At 41.3% G+C, this 19,054-nt stretch overlaps 1 protein-coding gene across 3 annotated transcripts in view; it reads left to right on the plus strand.

The window, feature by feature from the left end:
- Nucleotides 1-11,036: 11,036 nt before the first annotated feature.
- TSHR (thyroid stimulating hormone receptor) overlaps nt 11,037-19,054 on the plus strand; it is a 41,088-nt gene continuing 33,070 nt past the window's right edge. For all 3 annotated transcript variants that reach the window (XM_030240203.2, XM_030240204.2, XM_030240205.2), the window contains exon 1: nt 11,037-11,212. In XM_030240203.2, coding sequence (XP_030096063.1) covers nt 11,037-11,212 — 176 coding nt within the window. The remainder of the gene's footprint in view (nt 11,213-19,054) is intronic.

Genomic DNA, 19,054 nt, shown 5'->3' on the forward strand with positions numbered 1-19,054 from the left:
GCGAGACTTCAACTCCCGAGAGGCTCTGCGGCGGCAGCGGCGAGGGCCGGGCGGGTCCCGCCTTGCTGGGAGGCCGCTGGGCCTGGGGAGAGCGGTGGTGGGAGGTTCCGCGAGTGACCTGGTGTTTATGAACGTTGTTTTGTGAAACGCTGAGCTTTTACAAAATACACATTGGTGTTTACAAACATGTCAGCTAAATGACTGCGAAGAGCAGAAACAAAAGCTGTTGTACTGGTAAAGCCGGCGAGTCTGTTCCACTTCCGAACAGACGGCTGATAGGCTGGGAAAAGGCATGTGAGCTTCAGAGAGCAGCTGTTTCTCACAAGGAGACATCTCCCTTCCTGGTTCTTGCTTTCTTCTTTCCTTATGCCACGCATTTCCCTGCTCCCAGATGTTGTATCCATTACCCTTGTGTGCAGTAAAAACGATCAAGTATTACACACTGCTGCTCTGACTGGCCTTGAAGAGAGAAAAGGGATAAAGAGCGTTGTGACCGATTACAGGAAATGTCTCCTGGGCCTCTGAAACTTAGGCAGAGCTTGCAATAGGCTCACAGTCACTGGAATATTTGGTCACCTATAGGTGAGCAGTCCAGCCAGAGGTAAACACAGTGAGCTGGGGTTTTTAATACATATTATGTCTGTTGCCTCTGGAATCCGCTCCAGGCAGTGACCACTGGCCTTTGAGCACAGTAATAAGGCATGGCTGGCAATCCATAGCGTCTGCCTTCATTCCTGTCCTGCAGGACTGTTTCATGAGCTCACAATACAGCAGGCATGCTTGAATGCCCTATGATTACAACACACTTCATGTGTAAGCCAGGTCTCCCACACTGGCAGCTTTCACCAGCAGTCCAGGCAGTGCCTGCTGGCCCCGTGTCTTTGTGGTCATGCTTAAGAGGCATTAACATCATCTGAGCTGAAGGCAGGTGAGACACAGTACAGGAATGTAAGGATATAATTTATTTCACTGCCAGCTGAAGCATTAGTGAATAAGTAGTAAAGAAATAAGTCTTCCATAGCTTCAATACATGGGCACAGTCCTGGCCTTTCCTTTGCAAACTGCAGCATAGTAATGTCTAAATACAGGATGAGAGTCAGGCCTTCAGGTCAGGCTTCTGCTTATGGAGGTGTCTGGGAGACAGGCCCTAAATTTTACTGAGTTCTCTGAGGATTTTTTTCTCAGTTTTGTACCTGCCCTAGTATTTTTTTTCCCGCCCTAGTACTGTCTCTCAGGCCATCACAGAGAGGATGAAGGAGTTGGTAACGTGTCCTGGATGTGACTGTACATACATGAGAAGTGTATTTACATCTGTGCTGAGTGGACGCTGATGCCAGTGCCTGAGACTGACACACGAGGCACACCCAAAGGTTCTAAAGACCAGGCTAACCATGCATGTGCCAACTGAGAAAAAAACTAGTCAGCAAAAGCACTTGGTAGTTTGTAGCAGACGAAGCAGATACTTCAAACAGGTGCCCGCATACAGCTACATTGTCAGCTGCAGCATTGCACAAATACTCTCTTTCCCATATGCCTATGAAATAAAGCTTATACCAATGATTAAGACATAGGTTTTTCATCCCCATTAAGTTAAGGCTTGCTTGGTATAAAAATTGAGATACTAAAAACTGTCACAGAAAACATGTAAGCGGGCATATATGCCAAGATTTCTGTCATAGTTTAGGAATGGTATTCTTCAACTTAGTATTCCCGCTGAAAGACCCCAAACCAGCTCCCTTACTTTCTACCACCCCCCTCCACTTCCCCCCCCCACCCCAGTGGGCTGCAGAGAAGAATTGGAGATATAAAAGATAAAGATCACAGGTTCACGAGAACAATTTACTGAAAACAGCAAAAATACTAATTACATATTATATAAAAAAGGAAACTATCTATGGAAAATAACCCTGCAATAATAGACAATACCAGATGGCTTCCTCCACCACATTTCCTCAGCTGGAAGGAGCTCCTTCCCAGAAGAGATTCCCTTTCCCCTGCACCCAGCAAACAGCCTAGGTGGTATAAAATAACCTTCGGGTCCTTACCGTGCCCCCTTCTGGCTACAACTAGAGAAAACCCTGTCCTCACTGGAACCAGGATATCCTGGATTTTGTGTGTCTTTGCTGAGAAACATTCAAACTATCCAGATCCCACCACTCTCAGCAGAGAAGAATGCAGCATTTCACTGATGTTTTCACACTCAGTTAATTCAGTGAACAGCAGTATAAAGTAACAAACTGCTTGAAATGCTCTGTGGGTTTTGTACAACATATTTGGTGCCAACTTCTGGTGTCTTCTGTTCTCTTCAAAATTTGAGGAATGAAAGAAAGAACAGATAAGTGTGATAGGGTTGTTCACGAGGGTTGTAATTTACCAGTGCAAACTGTCAGCTCAGTAAGTCTCTTGCTTGTACCTGTGGATTTTGATTTACAGAGTAGATGGATGTAATAGCGGTTTTTTACTACACCTTTCTTTAGAGCAGGGAGAGGCCTAAGATTTGAGTGTTTGTATTTGTCTTTGTGTCCACTGCCCTGGTGGTCCATTTGGCCCAGCACACTGTGTTCATCAGTGACAGCAGGAGGTTATATGGAGAGAGAGGCTACATTCTATGGTCTGAGCCTCTGTAGTTTCTTCTGGCATCTCCATCTGTCATGTCAGAGCTCGATTGTAAGAAGGCTGTTTCCTTTGGTGTCTGTTTACAGGCCTGTAGACCCTAAGTTTGTATAATCCTGTGTGCCTTTCCTATCTCCTTGCAGTGATTTCTGGAAGCTTACTTTGAGTGTGTGAAAAAGTGCTTTACTACTACTCTATGGTTTTGCATAATTTAAGGGCCTTTGCTGAAGACTGTGCTAAAGGCAGATTGAAAATCTAAATAAACTGTATCTAGAGTTCTGTTGATGGCTTCAGAAGACTTTCAAAACATATAAGGAACATCTGTCCTTCAAAAAAAGCTGTTCTGATTCTTCCCTCAAAGAGCATGCATACATTAATTTTATTCTCCTGGCAGTTTATACTGATATACCTGCTACAGTTATCAGAGTCATATTTTTGGAATTCTCTTTTTGAATCTAAATAGCATTGTGATTTTTTTGTTTGTTTGTTTGTTTACTTTTGTCATAAGGATGTGAAATATGTGCATAAGATTGCTACAGTACATCTTCAGTTTGGAATGAGGATGATGAGAAGTTATTTAACTGTGCACAACAAACCACTATAGTAGACATAATTATAAAGAAGTTGTTAAACTTTATAAGAACAGAACCCTTTTATTTTATTAGATGAATTTGAAAACATATATCCCAGCATTCTGTTATCTGAAGTGCTGTGTTAGACAGTAACATGATGGTGCTTGAATTTAGAGAGGCCAGCATGGTCTTTCTACTTCAGGTTAGAAGTGCTGCTTGATTAATGCTGTTGTGCCCCTTGACTAATACAAATATGTAATACAAATACAGATCTTGATTAAACCTTAACAAAAAAAAAAAGAAAGAAAAAAAAGGAAATATTATTCTGAGCCATTACATTACTGCATATATATAAATAAATGTGTATTGAGTCTGAGGACACAGACCTAAAGGGTAGAAAATCCAGAAGGACTATAACTTTTTTTTTTTAAGCTTAAATTTAATTTTTAAAATTTTTATGTTTGTCACCAATGATACCTTTTCATGGTATATTACTTGTTCTCCATTACATGTCCTCCAGCTACATTTTTCATGTAGCTTTCAGGAGATTGTTTCGCTATTTCCTTCACAAGACTATCAAAAAAAAAAAAAAAAAAAAGACAACACAAAATAAATAACTGTCCTACAGATTAATCTTTCATGGTACTCAGAAAATGAGTTCTTTTATGAACAGCTATCATAAATGCATAAAAGAGGAGAAGCACCATGTGGTAGATGAATTGTCACCTAAGTCAGTGAGCTTGAAAGCCATTTTTTATTTATGATTGTTGTAATAAACAGTCAAAGTCTTCTATTAAACATGCTGGTCTCCTTGTTAAAGGAAGTATTACCCAAGTCAAAGAAAAGTGCAGGATCTGTCTGAAGTCTGAATTATGAGGGCAAATTCATTTTTGCTAGAGGTTATTTCTAAGCCTGGATGCCCATGCAAGAGAAGCAGACAGAGCAGAATGAAGTCAAAGGTGACTAGAAAACTGACTTTAGATGAAGAAGCACAGGGAATGTAAGCCTGAGGGGAAAAAATATACAAAGACAGACAGAAGTCCATCGGCCCTGGGATGCATCCATGGCTGCTGAGGTACTACTGACATGATGAGGGACACCAAGATAATTAATCTTTCCATTGAAGAAAAGCTGAGAATGCTGGGCTGTCTAGCCTGGAGAAGAGAAGGCTTGGAGGATCTAATGATTGTGTGTAAATACTTGAAGGGAGCGTGTCTGGTGACAAGGCAAGAGGCAATGGGCACAAACAGAACAGGACTTTCTGTCATCATCAGGAAACTCTTTTCAGTTTTGAGGGTGACCAAACACTGGCACAGGGTGCATGAAGAGGCTGTGGATCTACATCCTTGGAATAATCAAAAGCTGTCTGAACACAGTTCTGGGCAACCAGCTCTAGGTGACCCTCCTTGATCATGGGCTTGGGCAGATGACTTCCAGAGTGCCTTCCAATCTCAATGTTTCTGTGACTCAGTGATTCAATAACTCTTTCTGTAGACAAATATACTGCCTGAAAACAGCTCTCATCATTCTTACCTAAACTAATTGCTTAAGGCCAAGAGATAGTTTCATCTTGCTTTTCTCTCTGAGCACTCTTAGAATTGACAGACTCGAGCTTTATAAGGCTTTACACAGCATTGCCTTCTCTTTATCCTGCAGCCTACTGGGTATTTAGATTTTCACAGTTTTTCATGGATTTTTCTTACAGTAAGGAAAAGCACAAGAGTTCCTCAATATCCCATAACCATGAAACTCCAAAACTACCTTAAAATACAAGACAATTTTTTTGTACAAACATGAATCTTCAAGCACCTAGTATAAAATTATTTCATATAGCTCTTCAAACACTTGATGAATGATGCTGTGTCAAAGCAGTGTGTCTAATGTATTTTTTTCTTAGAGGACAGAAATTATTTGCAAAACTGAAATAAAAACAGGTAGGAATTGGCGTATCTTCCAAGCATCTAGTATGGCAAAATACATGGATTAGTCAGAAAAAAAAAAAAATTAAGTCTTTTAATCTACTCTTTACTGATTTGTTTTCCCAGTTTAAACATTTCCTCATGCAGATATTCCTAGATGTGGCTGCTGATACCTGGTGATCTATGTGGAACATCAATTGAACCTAATTGCTTCTTTGTTAGAACCTGTTGTGGTTTACCTGATTTGTGTATAAACCATATAAGCAGTGAAAGGATAAGTGAGAAACCACATCAAATCTGGCAGATGATAATAATGTTATTTTTTTCAGAGAGCACCACAAAAATGATGGAATTCGGAGCCTTGCAGTGCTTGAGATGATATGTACTAAATGAGAAACTGTGGCTGTCACTAGAGGGAGTGCCTGTACCAGTGGAAAAAGATGCCTGCCAATCCTTGCTGTGTTTAAATTAACAGGAACATGCAGAGGTCTGTGAAAAAGAACGAGGAAAAAAATCTGCAATATACAGTGATTTTAAAGTGACTTTCTTTCCTATATGTTTATTTGAAGGAGAGCACAAGACATTCTAATTGCTAAAAATTATTAAATTGCTCTAGCCTTGGGGCATACAGGATTTTGCAGGTCTGTTCTTAGGATTATATTTATAATTGTGGATGTACACTTGTTGGTGATACTTTTAATACATTAACTGGTTTTAGTATATAAAAGAGAAACATTTATTAATATTCTACAGGGTTGAAAAGTTGCCAGTCACTCTAAGCTGCTAGATGCCATCACTTTTCAAAACGGATGTGATCAGAACTATTGATTATTGTTCGTTTTTACAGCTTAAAACTCTTGCAGACTTGACTAAGCTAAGCAACTGTGTTCTATCATTCCTTCAGTACAGGTCAAGTTTCTAAACCTACTATTTTCTAAACCTTATTCTTCTGTCAATAATCCTGTTTATCTACTTCTTGATGATAAAGTATTCCAGATAACATTATAAATGCAAAATGAAATTGAATAATTGCAACATATTTCCGTATTTATGCCTTGCAGGGTGTGTCTTATTGCATGTAGCTACCCGTGTTTTTCTATTCGGAATTTACATTCTAATCTAGAGTTCAGAGACCTCCTTAGCCTGGGGTTGTCTGTAGACTTACAAACATACTCTTAGCTCCCCTATCACTGGGCCTGTTGTTGAAAAAGTTGAACAGAAGGACTGGGAACTGACTAGAAGAAGCCAGAGCACGGCAATGCAAGGCTAGCAGCTCCCTCAGGGCCAGGCACCAGGAGCTACAGAGGATCCTCCTTGAGCAGCAGACAGGCCCTGGCAGCCCATTCCATCCCACCAGCCTTGCTAGGGGCTGGGCAGCTGGTGGCTTTTGGGGCAGCTACAACTGCAGGTACTGTCACCTCTTTGGGGAATTGGGACAGGCTGGGTGTCAGGGCTGGCATAGCAGGGCCCATGAACAGGCAGCCCCAGTGTGGTGGTGCTAGGGCAGGGACTGATAGCCCTGGAAGCTGACACAGTCCTGGATTTTTTGCAGGCTGGAGGAAGGTCCCAGTGGAGGCCAGGCAGAGGCAGTCAGGTCCATCAGTGCTCTCAGCTCCGACGGGGAGCTCTAGGAAGGGACTGCAGTGTGGCCACAGCACAGTGAGTGAGTGGCCTTGTCAACAGGACACAGTCCTGCAGCATCTCAGCAGGACTGGCTTGGTGATACTGACAGTCACAGCAAGGCAAGGAATGAAAATAGATCCAGGGTCCAGATACGAGGAGCAAGAGGCACCTGGAGACAAGACTACAATGTAGGTCCAAGGTCTGCCAAAGAGACAGGACTGGAGAGAAGATGAAACAATGCTGTCTTCCACATAGGTCCCCAGTAAACGCAGGAAAACCAGTCAGCAAGACAAGGCTGTAGGAATCAGGCTGGGAATGAGTTCAATATTTGAATAGCTCAGGTCTGAGCTGACCCAGAGCCCCAGAGGTGTCAGAGAGAGTACATGGTGCTGGGGTGGTTAGGTTGGCCAGGGCAGAGCCCTGACAGAGGGAAACAACTGAACAGTGATTGCAGACTTGTAACCAGAAAATTCCTTAAATATGCTAGAAACTACAATGCAAACATCATTTTACTTAGAACGTAACTTTTCCGAGCAAGGCCAGTGCCTATGGAAACACCATGTGGTTAGCAGCAGGCATTTTCTCCCCAAACTCCGTTAACGTTCCTGGCTCAGAATGTGCAAGCCAAGTCTTGAAGCACAGAAGCAGGTGCATCCAGACCTGGAGCCCTTCCCAGGCTGAAGGTGCATGTTTCATCCTGCTTCCTTCAAAGCTATCAGGCCTTTAATGACAGGAGTCCCTTGCTTCTCTCATTTATGGTTCAAACCCAGAAATTATGTATTTAGCAGTTCTTATTTATTTTAGAGTCTATTTTGAACATCTTTGTGTCAGTTTCGCCATTTTTTAGTATGGAATTTTTTATCATTTCCATTTTTGATCCCTTAGAAATAGCTGGGAAGATACTTTTCCTTCCATTAACGCTTTCTGGACTATCACCACTGCCACAGAGCTGTTGCCATGCCAAATCTTCTGATGCCAGTATTTATGTGCCTGTTCCTTTTCCCTAATAAATGAAAGGTAATCTAAAATACTTTGCTCTCAGTGAAAGAGCAGTGAAGCAAATTACCCTTCCTCTTGTTTAGGAATCTGAAACGCAATTATGATGGAGTAGCTAAGGCAGGTTACCCTATTAGTAATGCTAAGTACACCAGACAAGTGAGTATTTGGTTTATGATCGTCTACTGAAATTATTCTAATCTTGGGACTACTTATCTTCCCACCAATAAACCTGTTTTTCCTTTGCTTTATCCATACACAGTGAAACAGAAGAAGTAACTCTGAAGTTGGAATAAAAGAGGGAGAGAGGCAGGTTGCCAGAGTACACACAAGATACTGCAATAAATCACTCCAGCAGTACTGTAATTAGAGACGGGGTACACATCTCTGGTCTTTTCTGGCAAACGAGGTCATGTTGTGAGAAGTAAGAACTCCTCTGTTGTGCTCAGAGTTGTACTAGGTCATCAAAATTGGTTGTGAGAAAACAGAGATGAAGCTGGAAAAGAATTTTGCGCTATTTGAAGCTGACAAGCTGCCTCTGGACAGTGCCAGGCAATATTGTTTGCTGGATGAAACAAATATAACTTGTACCCACTGCTTCTGGAACTCAGGTGTAGAATAGACTCATGACAGCTAAGAAATAGGTCCAAAAGACAACAGAAATTCCTTTGATGATACATTTGTTTTGCTAGATGGTTTTGTATCCTTCATTGTCAGCCTGTGTCAACCAAAATATATCTTTGCCAAAGCCAAAATGTACAGAGAGTTTAATTTCTCATTTTTAATAAGGGATACAGTGTCCCTGGGACAAGCTGTTACTTTTGCAATAAGAAGCAGAAAATCAGAGAATGTAAGCTGGTGTAGCACTGTATGATTTTTGTAACATGTAACACATAGGTGAAACTTAAGCGGCTGATTACACCCATTGGGTGGAGGATCCAAGGCAAGCCTAAATCCACTAAAATTTTATGTTTGTTTGATCTTTGATATATCTGCATTTAATTTTTAAAAATCATGGCCATGGAAACCACAACAACTTGAGAAGAAAAAAGAAGGCAAGTCCCACAGATCCTGGCAAAAGCCTCCCTATAGTACAGGTGGGCACTGAGGTGGTGTTTCCAGATCTGGGAACAATCAGCAGGATTGAATGGAGCACGCAGTACAGAACCCTGAGCTTGCCCCACTACCCTATTCTGGTGATTTGCCCTCAGAGATCAATAAGACCTCAAATTATTATGAAATAATACAATTGTGTCCCACAATTGATATCATAGTGGATGAGAATTTTTATCTTGTCTATGGTTCCGAAAACAGGAAGACGGTATGCCTCATGGATGCCAGGCAATATTACCCTGAGTGTGTTGGACAAGGGTAGGTTTTGCAGATTGTAGCAACTGTGGTAATGTTGTACTTGCTGACTCTCAGCTATGCCAAACAGTATATGGTGCATCTAGTTTCTACAGAGGACAAGATGGCTGGTTCCACAGGACCAGATGGCGTAGCAGCACAGAAGTAGGTGTGTTTCCACTCTCAGAACCTTTACTTCTTTTTGGCTTTCTTTTTCATGAAATGTGTCATTAGGTCTTGGCTGGGAAAGAACATGATCCCACTGCTGAGAGATGGCAACCTTGAACACCTTGATAGCAGCGTCGAGCAAGCCAGTCTGGCTTACACCATGCTGGAGTTGTCTCCCTTAGCACTGACCAAAGTGGTGAGCAGTTACAGAGCCCTATGTCTGACTTGGCAAGACTTAGTCACAATTTTGTCTCATCTGTACCTCTGTGGACTGTGTATCTCCCTTGTTCGTTTACCTTGAAATTCAGTGATCTGCCTGTGGCTTTGTTGTTATTTAGTCGGGTTGGTACAGACAGCAAAATGTGGTTGTGGGTGGTGGCTCCTAGGGCTGCAGGTGAGTTACAGGTGTGAGCAGTGTGTTAGAAGGACATGACTGAACAGCGCAAAGGACAGCCAGTGTTTCTAAGGGAATTCATGCAATGCAGTGTGAAATTCTCTAGGACACTCTTGTGGGTGCTCCAGCTTGACCCCTCCCTGGGACAACCCAAAGGATACACCATCCTAAATGGAATAAGTGTAGCTGATGGGATTCCTCACTTACACAAGATCTAACTGCTTAACATAAGCCATAAGATCAGGATTTATATTAAAATTTCTTTATGGTCATAGTATCATTTGCTTACCTTAAAAAGATGTATCGAGGGGATTCATTACATTGAAGAAACACATACTGGTGAACTGACTTAAAGTACTTCTAAAGAGTTGCATCAAAATAGTATCTGATGTATTGTACTCAAAACGTTTGAATAACTCCAATGCAGCTGGAGGGGGACTAATAATCCAAGAATATTGTAATCTAATTTATACTGTGCATAGGTTACATTTTCAAGTTTCCTCCTCTGAAGACTACAAACATTTATGTTGACGTCTTTCTTGTTGTGTACCTACTTAAGGTGACAATAATTCCACTTTATTTCTGTCGAAGTCATTTTTTGGTGAATGGATTTTATCTTGTCTGATAATGTGGGAGATGCTACTCTCTCCTCTTTTCTCTATCCTGTCATTTTCAAAATCACTCTTTTGAACTTTTGAACTTGCAGGGACATCTACTTTATTCCCAACCTTGCAGAGGTCTGCTTAAACTTCACTGCTTTCACAGGTGAGTTAGTATGGCTCTTACTCAGCCCCCTTCCTCCCGTTCCTTTATGGAAAGATGCCAGGAGGAATGGTGGGAGTCCGACGTTTCACCGCTGCGTTTGAAAACGGCTAGACGGGCCGGTCCCGCTGCCGGCGCGGGTGTCGCCCCGGCCGGGCAGGGCAGGGCAGGGCAGGGCAGGGCAGGGCTGGGCTGGGTAGGGCAGAGAGCCCGCTGGCCCCGCGCAGTGCCGGCCGCCCGCGGCAGGCGGCCCCGGAGCCCCAAGGCTGCGGAGGGAGCGCGGGCAGCGGCGGGGTCCCGGGAGCGGCCGCGGTGAGAGCGGGGAGCGGGCGCTGCCGGGGAGCTCACCCCGGGCAGCCCCGCAGGAGGGGTGCGGAGGAGCGGGGGGCCAGGGCCAGGATGGTCAGCGGGATGGGCGCGGGGCCGGAGCCAGGAGAGGGACCCTGCCCGATGGCGAGGGCGCTCAGAGCTTGCTGAGACCTTTCCTGACCCCGTTTAGTGAGGAGGCGGCGTTGTCCAGCTCAGGTGCCGCCTTTCCCCGGCAGCTTCTCCCGGCGGGGCAGCGTGGTCTGCCCGTGCGGCTCTGGGATCTCCTCGTCTCGTCGGAGAAGCGAGGGGCAGAGCGGGAGCGGACGGCGGAAGATGCTGTGCCTCACGGTAGCCTTCCTTCACCAGTTGCTGCTGGTGCTGGTGCTGTGCAGCCGGGGTACAGAGAGGTGTCCTTCAACCTTCTGCGAGTGCTCTGACTGGGAGGACTACAAAATCACTTGCAGGGACATCTACTTTATTCCCAGCCTTCCGGAGGACACCCAGACCCTGTGAGTACATTGGGATGGTTTAGGGAAGCCAGCCTGTGTGTTCATACTTTGCAGGCAGGAGATGCTCTGAGCTGATGTCCTATGAGATGAGGAAGTGGTGAGAGGGGAGAGGTGCTGCAGATTACCTGGGCGGTACAGGATGGCGGAACGGCAGTGTGCAGACTCTGCGTGTGGCAGGAGGAGGTAGGAAAAGTGACTCTCAAACCTTAAAGAACTGTGAAGAGATGGTTCATTGGATCTTGAGAGTTCTGTGAAAAATGTGGGAAAATAAGTAACTGGGCTGTTTGTGGGCAAAGTGAGCAGTAGGCTGGATTCTGTGTGGCAAGTACTTAGGGGATGAGAGGAAGGAAAGGTAGATTAAACACAATTTTGTGATTAAAAACCAATAGGAACTGGATGTGTCACCTCACAAAGACTCCCACAAAATCCTCTGTGCATTTTCAGCTTCTTTGTCAAAGCCGGAAAAGAAAAAGAATCTGTGAGAATTGAGAATCCAACTATACTGTCTGGGAGACAGGTTACTTCAGGTGAAAGGGTGGAGTATGGGATAAAGCAGTAAGTTTAGAGCTTGCCAAAGGGATAGAGTAACTCAGATAGCTCAGCCTAAGTGTTTGGTACATTACAGGTACAGTAGAAGATCTTGTCTGGGTTCCTGCTGCCAATCCAGATGAGCATCTTGTGTCATATCTGTCAGTCACAGACTGTAATGAGACTGAAAGGGCGCCTGCCAGCTACAACTGAGCAGATGAATCACTCCTGGCTTTTACTTTGTTTCTTGAGGTACAAAAGTTTTATAGTCTTTGTGGGAAGGTTCGCTTGTAAATATAGATTACTTTCTGATAAAGGAACTCAAACTCAGTTGATTTAATTGCAAGGTAAACCAGTAAAAGATTGATTCCTTTATGTCTTGAAAATTATTCTCAGGACTTTATATAAATAAGAACCATTAAATTATTTGCACTTCTTTGAGTGCTTATCAGATTTTAAACATTGAAATTAAAAGCTTAAATTGGTCACTTGCCTAAAATAAAGAAAAAAATATTTATGTTATTTCCATTATTTTTGCTTTCCTTTAATTTTTTGGATGGTTAGACTGCAGTATTTCAGTTCAGATTTTAAATTATACAAATTTTTTTGTTATTATACTTTTATACACACAGTTTATTTAGGTTGAAATTGCAGTAATGCTACAGCATGCACCAAGTAGGATGTTCTTTGAAATCAACCACGATAAGTTAGAAAATATAGCTGTTTCAGTTTATAGGAGAAACTGCCTTTGTACAGGCATTTAAAATAGTTAATAGAAACAATGAGATCACATAATGAAATCTGATACTTTGCTTGAAATATGCTGCTTTGATGGCTGAGAAGTACCTCTCTGCATACAGCTCCTCAAATAAAGCACTTTGGCCATTGGAATTCTAGTGTTTTAAACACCTGTACTAATGGGGGCTGTAAAATAGTAAGCCATTGTTTTGAAAAGACCAAAACACCCTGTGAAGATCTGATTTCCATGGGAAAAGTAACTAATGAAAACAACAGAGAAATATTTTTCTGTTTATTTGGGGTGAAATATAATCATATGCGCCTATTGGAGTGACCATTGCAAACTTCTCAAGGTGTGTATTCCCTGCCATGTCAAGAAAATATTCCAGGTAATGACAATTGTGGTTTTATAGCATATGGTAGAAGTGGTAGAATGTGTGCTGCATAGTCTTTTATTTGAAAGAAAATGAGAGAATTATCTGAGGATTTAAGGAAAACAGAAGTTTCACACACAACCTCCTCCCCATACAAACAAACAAGCAAACAAAACACAACCCAATCAAACACCAAAAAAAACACCACAGTTTTTTACTTCAGTTTGAAGTTTTCTCTTTGGATAAAGTGTGTTTATTTTCCTTCTCTTCTCTTACTTGAATTGCTGAAGTCTGGTGGACTGTATCTGATTCTTTAGTCCCTTGCTCTCTGCAAATGTCTTAATATTTCCTTCCCTCCATATGTTAAATGGGAGTCATAACATTTACCTATATGTGGTTTTTGTTCAGAGTGCTTTCAGGTGCTTCAGACTGGATTATTTGCAAGTGGCAGTTAAAACAACACACAGAATTTTGTGAGATTGTAAAGTGTGTGCCCCTGATTCCGTCATGTTTTCATCCTTTTGCCATACAATAGGCAGCAGTTCTGAATCAAAGACAAAAGACTCCAAAATAATTGAAGTTTCTGTTATCCTTAAGAACAATTAAACACTTCTTTGAGGTGAGATATGTAGCTGTACTTATTGCACATTTTAAGTTGAAACTCTCTACAATTTTCCCTAAATGCAGCAAGTTTGTTACTTTAGGCAAAGTAATTCTGCTTCTTGGTGGTAACGAGTGAACCTTAAGATTGCCAATTTAAAAATGGTTTTGTGTGGCTATTCAGTTTTGTAGGGTTTGTAGGACTAAGACACTGGTGAGTCTAGGAATACTTGCCAGCTTTTGGAGGTGATGAGCTCTTTTCAGTACACAGGATCTTGAAACTCCAATTAAAGTTTCATTCTGATTATTCAATCAGAGCTGTTCTCGTTTCTCTTTTACTACTTTGAAAGAATGGGGTGAACCATTTTTTAAGAAATGCTTACAAGAAATTCCAATAAAAGTTTATTTCTAACTCTTTTAGTAGAAAAGTGATAAACTGTTATTTATCCAAATATAGTAAATGCAGGTGCTTATCCAGAATTCCTGAATGAACAGATATTGATTTAAGAGATGACCTTTTTTCAGTATAAGATTTTATTTTTGTTTACTTACACATCACCAAAACCCCACTGAACATTTTTCCAAAGATATAATTGCATCATAATTCTTGAATTATTGTAATATGCTTCTTGGCATCATTATGATGACATATTCAGGTGATATCACTATCCCAGCATCACCTCAATGCACTTATCAATTATTTTCATTTTATAAATCTATTTCTAGTTGTTTTTAACTTTTTTCTTTGACAATAAACATAATAAAGTTTTGCTTCTTATTCAGTGTGCATTGCATCTCCTGCATTCACTTACTAAAATAACTTAAACTCTTTCCCTTCCCTTCCCTTCCCTTCCCTTCCCTTCCCTTCCCTTCCCTTCCCTTCCCTTCCCTTCCCTTCCCTTCCCTTCCCTTCCCTTCCCTTCCTTCCCTTCCCTTCCCTTCCCTTCCCTTCCCTTCCCTTCCCTTCCCTTCCCTTCCCTTCCCTTCCTTCCCTTCCCTTCCCTTCCCTTCCCTTCCCTTCCCTTCCCTTCCCTTCCCTTCCCTTCCCTTCCCTTCCCTTCCCTTCCCTTCATCAATAAGGTTTCTATCCTGTACCCAGGTGCTATTTTCATATCAACATAATGAAATTTGATTGAAATTGAACAAGAGGATGTTATGCAAGGACAGGGGAACTGGTATATAAATAGATACAACCAGTACAGTCTTCAAAAATATGCTCTTTACATTAGGTACTAAGCTACAGCTCTGCATTTGCTCCAGTAAATTTGCCATAGGTTGGGTATTGCCTTTTGATTAGTGCCCAAATATTCTGTATATTCTGTAGGTAATATAGAATGGCTACACATTTTGAAATAATGTTTTAGTTGCAATTAATTCATTTTCCAAAAAATATGTGGTTATTTTAATTTGTAAAAGTATTTGACAATTTTGAAGACAAAGCCAGATTCAAACCTTCTTAAAATAATTATTTTTTTTTTTTTACCAAACACCATTATACTTACCAAATCCATGAAATTGTTTTATCAATTGCCTGTCAAAAAATTCTATGTACATGGCTGCAACAAAATGTTTCCTAAATACTGTATTTTACATAAAGCTATACTTTCTTGTCAATTCTGATGATTGTTATTGTATTTACCTACACATTTTGCTTAGAAAGGCATTGTATTGCTTCTATAATCCTGCTATTAACACACCACAATCCTGCATTTGATATACAGTAGGTCCAATACACTAGGCTGAAAAATTAGTTTGTGTTATTGTCTCAGTTAAATTGAAATGTTACAGTGAAAGGATTTGTTCATAATCCCAGTGGTAAACTGAAGCACTGTTCTAAGGGTTCTTGAAGTAACTTACGAACTGTGCACTACTTTACTGTACATACATAGGCCAACTCGAAGTGAGCAGATGAAGAACAGGAATGAGGGACTAAGGGAACAGAGAAACTGCTAAAGACCAAAATAATATCTTGAGAACATTGAATACAATATTTTCTTTCATACCTTATCAGCCATTGTATCAGTAACATTTCTTTTACATTTGGAACATTTAAATTTCCTGTCATGGCACAGTAACCTATCAAGTGCTAGGAACTGTACAAGCACAAACCAAAAAGATGTAGAAACAGGCATTACTTCAGCATTTTTGAACTACACACATAGTTTGCTCAACAGAAAGCAGGAGGACTGCAAGTAGTTATTTTTTAAATGCTGTGAAAAGATGAACTTCAATAAGAATATCACACATTTTTACAGAAGACACTGGTGATAAGGCAGTAGAAATTAATTTGCATAATTTCCTTGTTTGTTAAGATGACGAGTTTTGATCATCATAGTAGCAAAAGACTAGTTTATACCAGACTTAAAAAACTTTTAGTTTTGGAGTTGATTTCAACAGTGGTTTAAGAGACTGATTCTCTAAGTGTTACACTACACTGAATCTTGAATTGCTATTACAATCAGTTTTCATTACAGTGTTTTCTTTTGACATAACATTTCTAACCCATTACACTTCAGAAGCACACAACAGCCTTCTCTTGAATTGGGAAACAGCTTATTGATACATCTGTAAAAGGAAAGAAAAAGCTTAAATTTTACAAAAAAAAAAAAATCCATGTGACTACTGAGGAATATTTTACAAATTTTTTTTGTAAATAGCTAATATCAGTGGAGAAGGCAACTTTTCATGAATCTGACTCATACAGTCTGTTTATATACTTGCAAATTTTTGATGTTTTCCTTAACATGGGTTTACAGATCCTCCAAACAGTCTATAAAAGGTGATTATATTTTGAAAATTGGATTGTCTCAGGAAGTGTTTTAAAAATGTCTAAATGATCTGCCTTCATTACCAAGTGTGACTGAACCTTCCTACACTCAGTTCAGAGAGACTACTGTGAAATGCTAATTTTCCAAGAGAGGAAGAGGGAAAATGAGATACAGTCTCAGTTCCTCAAAAACTCAACTTTAAACATGCTTTTGTGTTCTGTTGGACTCAGCCCTTACATATTCTTATGTTCACAGAATACACAATAAAGAGTCTCAAAAAAATTAACAATATATATTGTGAAGCTGCTAATGGCATAGCAGCTTCTTAACCATACTTAGGTGGCTACTGTGTGGTAGCCACATTTTAGAGAGTAGAGTAGCTTGTTTTACTCAAAAATGAGAAGTGAGCCATCTGCAAGGGGTCATTTTATGTCAACACCTTCTGTTCTATTCAAGATTGCACAAACCAGCCAGTGCCCCGGTACCTTACCCGAGTCAATGGAAAGAGATCCTCAGGATTTTGCAAAGTGCAATGCTATGGATTCAAGTTGAAGCAATGAGGCCAGCTATAGTAAACACGACAATTTAAGCCTAAATGTAGGCAATGAGCTCCTGACACATACTAAAAGAAGATTAGTTATCTCTTGAACTCCAGCCAGTGAGTGTCATCTGATGAATGCAAAGAAATGGGCATTTTAAATGGCACTCTTTACAAAGAAAGGTTGAACCACACAACATGAAAAGATTGAGCTAGTTTTTTCTCACAAAGAAGTAGATACATAAATATAGAATTGAATAATTGAATTGAATTGAAACCTAATACTATAATTTAGCATAGAATAGTACAGTAGTTTGGGTTGGAATGCACCTTTGAAGATCATCTAATCCAACCACCTCTTGACTGAGCAGGGACATCTTCAACTAGATCAGGTCAGAGTACCATCCAGCCTGACCTTGAATGCTTCCAGAGATGATTTATCTACCACCTTTATGAGTAATCTGCGCCTGGATTCCACCACAATCATTGTAAAAATGTCTTCTTTACATCTAGTCTGAATTGACTATCTTTTAGTTTGAAATTATAACTCCCTGCCTTATTGCAGCCGGCTCCACTAAAAAGTGTGTCACCAACTTTGTTAGAAGCCCTCTTTAAGTACTGGAAGGCTGCAATAAAGTGTCACTGGAGCCTTCTCTTCTGCAGGCTGAAAAAGCCCAGCAGAAGAAAAGTTCATCCTTTCCTCACACAGAGGGATTCCAGCTCAACCTTTCCTTACAGAGAAGGGTTCCAGCTCAACCTTTCCTCACACAGAGGGATTCCAGCTCAACCTTTCCTTACAGAGAAGGGTTCCAGCTCAACCTTTCCTCACACAGAAGGGTTCCAGCTCAACCTTTCCTCACACAGAGGGATTCCAGCTCAACCTTTCCTCACACAGAGGGGTTCCAGCTCAACCTTTCCTCACACAGAGGGGTTCCAGCTCAACCTTTCCTCACACAGAGGGATTCCAGCTCAACCTTTCCTTACAGAGAAGGGTTCCAGCTCAACCTTTCCTCACACAGAGGGGTTCCAGCTCAACCTTTCCTCACACTGAGAGGTTCCAGCTCAACCTTTCCTCACACAGAGAGGTTCCAGCTCAACCTTTCCTCACACAGAGGGGTTCCAGCTCAACCTTTCCTTACAGAGAGGTTCCAGCTCAACCTTTTCTGATACAGAGAAGCTCTCTGATCATTTTCATGGCCCTCCACTGAGCCCACACCAGCAGCACATCTTTCCTGTGCTTAGTACTCCAGAGCTGGATGCAGGACTCCAGGTGGGGTCTCACTAGAGCTGAGGGGCAGAATCCCCTCCCTTGCCCTGTGCACTTGGAGCCTTGGATAAATGACATCTGCAGCCCTTCCCTTGTCCCCTGATGTAGTCACTCCATCAGAGAAGGCCACTGGGTTGGTCAGACAGGACTTGCTCTTGGGTGAAGCTGTGCTGACTGTCTCACATCACCTCTCTGTTTTCCACGTGCCTTAGCATAGCTTCTGGGAGGATCTTCCCAGGAACAGAGATGAGACTGACAGGTCAGTAGTTACCCCAGTCCTCCTTTCCACCCTTTTAAAAGATGGGTACAATGTTTCATCCCTTCCGGTCACCTGGGACTTCACCTGATTGCCATATTAAAACCCTACGACCTCATATATTTTCTTGTATTGTGATCACAGATGTGCTTATTTCATTACTTTTGAACTAAATTTTGATTTTGACCTAAACCCAGCACTGCTACCTTTTTTACCTTGAACTTTAAACTTTTATGATGGCCTGCTATGAAATATGCTCTAACTACAATAGAGAAGAGCTGATTTTCCGAAATATTGAACTAAAAGCTTATAAATTGCTGCAAAGGAAGTTCAAACAGGATCATGAAATTTCAGAAAAGAGCAGTCAGAAGAGGCTCACTTCCTACAGGGAAAGAGAATAAGATAAGGCTGTAATTGCTGGCTACTGTTGCTTTTAATCAGAGAACCACTACGTGCCTATAATTGCTGCCAGCTGCTCAGCAGAGGTCAGAAAGTCAAACTGAATGTTAGGAATTATTAGGATTAAATATAGATGAAAATAAAGGATTTTTTTTTTGCCTCTGATTGTGTACATAGTGTCTGCAAAAGGACATTCAAATGTATCAAATTACTTGCACACAAAAAATAACTACATAGCAGCCACTAGCCTGTGTTCCCTCAGATCCTCCATTTTGCCTCACTAGAAGATGAGCATGCTGCTTTTCTTTTTCAGACATAACCTCCCTTGATCACCAAGATATTTCAAAGATGATAGGGTAGCCTTAGAATGATAT

This window comes from Serinus canaria, chromosome 5, assembly GCF_022539315.1.
Source record: "Serinus canaria isolate serCan28SL12 chromosome 5, serCan2020, whole genome shotgun sequence".
Lineage (NCBI taxonomy): Eukaryota > Metazoa > Chordata > Aves > Passeriformes > Fringillidae > Serinus > Serinus canaria.